Below are 7,816 nucleotides of genomic sequence, written 5' to 3' on the forward strand. Positions count from 1 at the left end.
AAGAGCAGAATGAACAGACCGAATGTGAAAACCAACAGCGACCTCTGGTGGACAAATCTGATTCAAACATCCAACAAAAAGAAAGTCAATCAGCTCACTGATGAGTTTCACCTGCTCACACGCGAAAGGAAAACAGCAGTTTAACTGAAGCTGAGAGGATCAGCTACACTTCCTTTACACACACATTTAAGAAGTTAAAGAGAGTTCTTGTAGTAAAATGCCACGAAAGAACAGCTTTAGCTTAAAAAGTGTGCTGCTCATATTTCTGCTGATATTTGGTCTTTGTTGGAAACACTGCGACTCTCAGGTGAGGCTGTGAAATCAGCTTGTTTGCATGTACCTGCTTTTAAAACGGTGTAGTGTAATTCATGTGTGTTGCTTTTCTTCTTCTTGAAGGTGAACAGTGAAGAAGCCAACAAACCTCCAGGTGAGAAGGTGTTTGTGGGATTTTAAATGTAAATGTTACTCCTCTTCTTCCGGAGAGGAATAAGAGCAGACCCGTATAGAGGATTATTATTATTATTAAAGTTATATTTTTATAAAAGCATCAGTTAAAGTTAAGGTCCCCGTCCCTTTTCCAAATGTCAGTATTTACTAAGATGTTAACCGTGAATGTTGTGATATTTCCACGCTCAATGATCACAGAGGGTGTGCCGGGATTTGTCCAAAATGCATTTATATGTATAACTAAAATCATAACAACACACCACCGTAACCACATGAACCTTCATACTTTATTTGAATATCCAAAGATATCTGTGTATATTGACTTTCCCGAAACTGTAAAAACTCAACTGAAGTCCCTTCAAGTTGATTTTCATATGAAATGAATCAGACTATACCTGGAGAGTTGAACCTAAACAGTAGAGATGCTTTAGGAAATGGTTGGCCCTAATTCATAATACTTTTGTAATGAGGTAAAACTACTGGTTTCTCTACAGTTGGTCTGTTTCTCCCTCAGATGGACGGCGAGGTGACGGCAGCGCCTTCTTCGCCATGCGGAGCTGCCAACAGCTGCTGCAAAGCGACGCCGGCGAGTTCTTCTCCCCGGACTACCTGTGCTCCAACCCGCCTCTGTGGTGCAACTGGACCATCCGGGTGGATCCTGCAAAGAGGATCCATCTCTACTTAGAGGACCTGACCCCCGATGACGGCTGCTCCCTCAAAGAGGACCAGATCCACGTGGACGAGCCCGCCGGAGGTTTTGGGGGTCATAATGTCCTGCAGAAGTGCTGGCGGGAGGCCAAGTACATCTCCTCCTCCAACACCCTGTATGTGGTGCTGCTGATCGGCGGCTGGCCCAGCCCCCCCTACAGGGGCTTCTATGGCCGCTACCAAGCGTTTGGACCCCTGGTGGTTTATAACCCACAGGAGAGATTCACAGAGACAAACAGGAAGTCGGAACCATCTCCTGAACTCATGGACTTCGATGAAATTGTCACCAATGGAGAACAGATGGACTCAAATTTGCCAGATACTGATCTTGTGTACGATTATTATGGTCCAACTTCAGCCACGACGGCTGAGCTGGAGCACGAGGAGGACACAAACACTGAGGTGGGAATCAAACGCTGGGCCCTAGCAGTGAGAAAGCCCGGCTCTACCAACTATGCTTGGCGAGTGAAGCTGTAGCAGCAAAACCCATAAGTGTGTTGAATTATTTAGAAAGTATTAATTGCTCTTTGTTCTCTCAGTGGGGTGAAAATCAACCTCCAGAGTTGGAAATCTACAGCCACATCTACCCGACCAAAGCCGTGTCCACAGTGCCAGTATCCTTACAGGGGATCTCTCGATCTGGAAGAGGTGCCGCTCCAACAACACAAATTTATGTGGAGGAAGCTTCTGCACATCCGGGGGAAGCTTCTGAACATCAGGAGGAAGCTGCTGTTCCAGAGGAGGAGAGGTCTGCAGAAGGTGTGAACAACACGGAGGTCGGGGAGGCCTCAGACCAGCTCCCTGTCCCCTCCGAACCAGAGAAGACTGAGCAGACTCATCCTCACCCCAACATGGTGGAGCCGCTGTCGGACCACAGAGGGAACCGTGAGTGCATTTAAATGAAGAGCTTATTGGTGTTTGAGGTCAGTCGACCGGGCTCTTCTCCCCCACCTGATTTCGTCTGAGACTGGTTTGCAATTGTATTCTACTGTACCTCAGCACGAGCATAACGCTGATGTCGAGTATCGTTCACGTCTTAAATCAGTCTGACTGTGTGCTTCTCTTTTGTAGTCACCATTAGAAATCACTCTGAAATTCCACATCTTCCTGGCGGTGAGTATTGGACTGATCGTGTACAACTTCACAAAGAGTGTTTTTTTTTTTTTTTATGTCTATTTAATTTGAATGCATTTCATGTTTTGACTTGATCAGATGTTAGATGAATTCATGTGCATGGTGTTGTGTCTGTGCTGTTATCTTGAGCATTACAGTGCTGTTGATGCTTTGTTTTGGTTATTTGACACCACAGTCATGTCTCCCCGACAGATCACCTGTTTGAAGTGGCTCTTGAAGTGACCTTCAGACAGAATTTTGAGGAGTCCTGGGACAGCGTGTCCAGGTCACTGCTGCTGTCGGTAAAGGCTTTGGTACGTTGGTGACTACAACGCAAAGACTCTGAAGGTGCTTCGTGCGGCAGGTTTTTGTTGGGATTATTAGATAGAAACGAGAGCATCTCTGACGCCTGAAGATACAGTGACGACGTTGTGTTTTCTGCAGGTCAGCGAGCAGCTGAAGGCTCTGCGTCCGCCGCTGTCCATGTCGTCGAAGAGAATAAAAAGGTCGGTACACAACGGCCTCGCAGCGCTGCTGACACGCGACCTGCAGTGTGTACGTTTGTGTTAAACGAGAGAGCACACGAGTTCTTCCTCTGGAGGAAGAAGCTGTCCACTAAAACAAATCAAAGTCAGGTTGCACAACTCTCCTCGCATGCTGTTTATTTCTCTTGTTTGCAACCTTGTTTCCTTCACTTGCATCCTCTCCTCAGTATCTCAAAGATGTGATGAGGTGTGCAATAAAAGAAAACATCAGTTAGAATGATAAATGATCATACTACAGCTCACGTAAACATAATCTGTACTCAAGGTCCACTTACTAGTTCACGTATCTGTCGACATGTGAGCTCGGTAGCGCTATGAGCGATGCATCCTGGTTGTGTGTTGGCAGGCTGAGCACAGGAGTGCTGTACATCCTCTGGCTGCAGATTGGACAGGAGCCCGAGGGTCTGCAGGTCCACAAGGTCGTCCACTCCCGCCTGCAGGGCCTCATCGCCGCGGGGATCAACGTCAGTGAAAACCACAGGAAAGCCGTCCTCATCTCTGTGTCGATCGCAGGTAACGGCAAGGATCAAGTCTCCGTTGTGAAACGGAGTGGGAATGTTCTCTTGATTTACACTGGCAACGTGTGTTCACACCCTCAGTGGAGGAGGAAGTATTCAGACCCTAATGTTTGTTTTGTCCAAACAACATTATTGCTGCATATACATAACAATTATTTAAATGATCTAAAGGAAAGGCCACAAATCTTAACATTTGTGAATTCGGAACGTTTTTATGTGAACAATTACTTCAACAATTTTTAAAGTAGTGCAATTAATTTTCTGTCAATCCTACTTGTTTCAGCAGTACACCAATAAACTGTTCTGCTGTTTTTAATTAATAACAAAACATATTCTATAAGCTTTATAAGTTCATGTGTTTTTAGTGCAAACATCTTCAGTTGTAAAGTCACTAAATCTGTCAAATGTAATGAAGTAAAAAGTACAATATTTCCCTCAAAACGCAAGAGAAGGTGTCATGAATTGGAAACACTCAAGTAATGTACAGAGACCTCAAATCTGTGCCGATGAGCAGTCGTCGATAGTAAACGTACCAAGTCTGCACACTCTCAAAACCAGTGGTGGAACGCAACTAACACATGGAACTGAACCTCCTAAGAGGACGTTAAAGCTATAACTTTTACATAAGAAGTGGACATAGTTGTCGTGATGTCACCCATTGGTTTTTGTACTGCTGCTTTGAAGCGTCGTGTAACAATCTTAGTTTTTTTGCAACCAGTGAAAGTCTTAGCCCCGCCCTAAATCATACCCTTCTTTATGGTCTGTTTGACTCTAAATGGACCATAATTTACTAAATGAGCATCATGCTGTGTTGAAGAAGAGTTGAAACTAGAGATTGAGACCATAAACTCATGTTTACAATGTTTACTGAGGTAATAAATCAAGAGAGAAGTAGAGTCATTTTCTCATAGACTTCTATACAACCAGAGGAGTCGCCCCCTGCTGGACATTAGAGAGAATGCAGCTTTAAGACACTTCAGCATTGTCTTCACTTTTCAGACCCGGCGGTGGAAGCCTGGTGAAACATGACCTAAGTAAACACGAACAAATGAAGTGTAAAAACAACTGTGTTTCAGATGTAAATGAGTGTGGGACTCAGCTGGTGCTGTGTGACGTCGACGCCGACTGCGTGAACCAGTTCGGTTCGTACTCGTGCCGCTGCAGGCCGGGCTTCCAGGACAAGTCCCGCCTGGGGTCTGGAGGAACGGTCTGTGTTGATGTGAAGGCTGCAGGTGAAGTGAACTACTTCATTTAACAAAAATAACAAGTCCAGTTAAACAGCTGCTGACTTCATGATGTTTGCATGCAGGTTGCAGCTCAGGCCTGTCTGCTGAGACCAAAGGTGTCTACGTGCTCTTCTTCCTGCTCAGCTTCCTCATCCTGATGCTGCTGGCGACCACCGGCCTGCTGTACCAACGTCACCACCGGGGGGAGTTTCTGGTTCGGTGCCACAGCAGGGGCAGCGTTTCTCCTCCTGACCCCAACAACAATCGGCACCACCACCACCACCACGATGACGCCGACCTGCCCCCCCCACCCCCGCCTGCCCGAGGCTTCAGGGAGAGCTGGCCTCGGGTGAAGGAGCGCTACCCGCCCGTGGACCTGCCGCTGCTGAGCTTCAGCCCGCTGCTTCCACCGGACAGCTACATGGAGCCGCGGGAAGGTGGGAAGAACAGTTAAAACAGCATCTGACCTCATCAAAACATCTTTTCATTTACTTTACTTTTAGTTTGTCCGTTTGTAATCTGTTGCATTAAAGTCACAACAAAACATCTTTTCCTTCCTATGTTGGCAATTGTTTTTTTTATGTGCTTTTACGACACCGGAATCTGAAAGGGATAATAATTATATTATTAGTAAATATACTGCAAATTCCCACCAGGGGCGCTAAATTATGGGTCGCCACAATTTTTACAAATAAGCTGTATAATGTTTGACAACTGTTGCAAAGTGGTTCGTCCATTTGCTGAATGAGAGAAAATGCAATGAAGTGCAAAAGAAAGTGTTCTCTTCTGCTCAACCTTTGGAACTACAAGTGTGCATTTATCCCATAGAGGGGAAGCTGATGGAGTGGTGCATGGAGGACATGTTTTTGTCGGCCAACCAGGAAGTCCGCATCACTCTGGTTCCCTTTTGGATTATTGCAGAAAATAAACTCTGTGGCAAAGAAACGTTTGTGATACTAAGACATTTTGTTCAGCAGAATAATCTCTACAAATGACAAACACTTGAAGTGTGAATGCAATCTGCAGAAGACGGAAAAACAAAAGTTAAAATCTCTTCAGGGTTCAGGTATTTTAGCACTGACTAAATTTCTCAAAAAAAAGCTTTCTGGGGAGCTCATGGCCTGATCCCAATGTCCCCCCCCCTAAGGCCTTAAACCCTGAACCCTCATGGATTAATGACATCACCTGGTGAGTGGTTGAGTGTGAGAGACTGTGAGGGCTTGAAATGGTGTAAATACGAATGGGACAGTACTTTGCTGCAACATATCCCGTTAACCACGACAACATCAAAATATGTGTACAATTGTGGGTATTTTAACTTTGTACTCCCTGATTTGAACGTTTTCCAGGCTCTTTCCTCGCAAGATGAGATCGTTTCAAATCATCTATTTACTTGTTTTTGTCAAAACCGCTTCAATGACTAAATTAAATGTTTGAATAAATCTCTTTAATATAATCTCTGCTTCCATTCCTGATTTCCTGTGTTTTTATGTTCCATCTTTAATCCGGAGTGTTTCTTCGTAAATGTGATGAGCCACGCTGAACACACCTGCCTCTTTGTTTACCTTTTTCTACTGCCCCGTGTTTAACGTCACATTGCTATGAATTGTGGGTAATTCCCTTGGGCGAAGTCTGCAGGAATGTAGACTTATGGAAAGTGTTCATAAAGGGCTCAAATGTCTGCGAGAGAGCTCCATGTAGCTCCCCTGGTTTCAAACCCTGATCAGTGGATCATATGACTGTCATGGTCCTCGTGGTGAGGAAACTGAACATTTTCACCACACGGAGACCAACATCAACACAAAAACCTGGACCGTTTTGTTCTAATGTAACTATCGTATCCCAAACAAGATGAAGGAAGTCGAGGACACTAGTGCGCATGTAAACCTAGGTTTTGTCTTTGTTGTTGTTGAACGTCACTATTTGAATGTCTGGATGCATAAAGCCACATTTAAATTCACTTATGTTCCTGATTATCCAGAGTGACTCTCTGGCTCAGGGGCACTCCAGCAGGACACCTGGTGGCCTGTTGTCGACCTGTGACCTCTCCGCTTCAGACTGGCCACCCTGCATCACTGTGTGCAGGGAGTGGAGTGTAGTCCGTGCTGGCCCACCTAGTCCCAACCGCTTTAATAGGCTTACAGCAGCTAATCCAGGGCGGACTGCCGTCACATGGGGAGTCTGCTGACCTTGCTCTGCTTTATTACAGGGTGCTTGTTCCTTCAGCCCTTCTCTGCTTGGAGAAAAACCCAAACAAGGCTTTTCTTTACCGTCTATAGCTTCTTTATGCCTCCACTGACGGATGTCACTGGAGTTTTATCGAGAGATCGTGGGATACGTGTTTTGTAACTGTTCCAAATGTAGAAGTTCCACTTTTTAGCCTCTTTTAGCTCCTAGTTTTGGATTTACGTTATGTTTCCTGTCTGCTGCAGTTTACAGTGTCTGATAAGCTCCACTGTGCACACAGACACAGTGAGAGACTAGCTGGTGGACATCAGCAGCTAAAGAGAGATGTCCCTCAGCAGGTGGTGGAGGCCAGAAACAGCTAAAAGAGAGAGAATATTCAACATTCATCAAGTGGACACAAACACTATCCTACATGTTAGAAGCTGAATCTCTTTAAACTAAAGATGTGGTGGTAGACATGCGATATGATGGTAGAACACTCATAGGGGCCATTGGACTTTTACTTGTTATGGAGTATTTTTGTTGTTGATGCATAGCTGATTCTGACTCTGGCACTTATTGATAATAATTTACTTTTATATTTTGGAAAGCACAACAGAGTATCTTCACCTAGTAGTATCTTTACTTTACTCCTCTTATTAAAATAAACAAAGGTGTGTGTTTGCAAGTCTGTGTGTGTCATGAGGGTCACATCTGTTCTCTGAACCAGATGTTTTGTCAGCATCTTCCCGCTCTCAGCTGATCTTTGTCTGAATGCTCCCCACATCACCAAGGACAGCACAGCTGAGCAGCGTGAGGAGGAGGAGGAGGAGGAGGAGGAGGTGCTGCATCAGTAAACATAATATACAGACATCAAATCTAATTGTAGAACACTCACAAAGTCATTTGATAACTTTTACTTATGATACTTTAAATGTGTTACTATTTATACTTTTACTTAAGTAAGATCTTGTGAATGCAGGACTTTCACTTGGTATGTAGTATTTTTATAGTGTGGTATTGGTACTTTCACTAAGGAGAGAATCAGAATACTTCCACCTCTACTGTAGTTGTCTGACATAATAATAATAAC

The 7,816-nt window shown here is 44.6% G+C and overlaps 1 protein-coding gene across 2 annotated transcripts; it reads left to right on the forward strand.

The window, feature by feature from the left end:
* The first annotated feature begins 140 nt into the window (after window positions 1-140).
* Window positions 141-5,185, forward strand: LOC116399489 (uncharacterized). 2 transcript variants are annotated; one of them, XM_031876680.1, is made up of 10 exons: window positions 141-307; window positions 397-427; window positions 962-1,557; window positions 1,695-2,040; window positions 2,227-2,268; window positions 2,482-2,582; window positions 2,713-2,774; window positions 3,160-3,326; window positions 4,408-4,563; window positions 4,641-5,185. In XM_031876680.1, the coding sequence occupies exons 1-10, from the start codon at window positions 218-220 to the stop codon at window positions 5,009-5,011; spliced, it is 1,962 nt and encodes a 653-aa protein (XP_031732540.1). In that variant the 5' UTR covers window positions 141-217; the 3' UTR covers window positions 5,012-5,185. The 2 variants fall into 2 exon arrangements, with proteins under 2 accessions (XP_031732540.1, XP_031732541.1); XM_031876681.1 differs by having other exon boundaries at window positions 4,702-4,802.
* Window positions 5,186-7,816: the final 2,631 nt, after the last annotated feature.

This window comes from Anarrhichthys ocellatus, unplaced genomic scaffold (genome assembly GCF_004355925.1).
Source record: "Anarrhichthys ocellatus isolate YVR2014 unplaced genomic scaffold, GSC_Weel_1.0 scaffold112, whole genome shotgun sequence".
NCBI lineage: Eukaryota > Metazoa > Chordata > Actinopteri > Perciformes > Anarhichadidae > Anarrhichthys > Anarrhichthys ocellatus.

What these genes read in the sequence shown, in the direction of transcription:
- LOC116399489 (XM_031876680.1), top strand. Translation starts at nt 218, where the DNA reads ATGCCACGAAAGAACAGCTTTAGCTTAAAAAGTGTGCTGCTCATATTT. An exon ending in AGGAGGACACAAACACTGAG is followed by an intron (nt 1,558 to 1,694) that starts GTGGGAATCAAA and finishes TTGTTCTCTCAG; the next exon opens with TGGGGTGAAAATCAACCTCC. An exon ending in TCGTCGAAGAGAATAAAAAG is followed by an intron (nt 2,775 to 3,159) that starts GTCGGTACACAA and finishes GTGTGTTGGCAG; the next exon opens with GCTGAGCACAGGAGTGCTGT.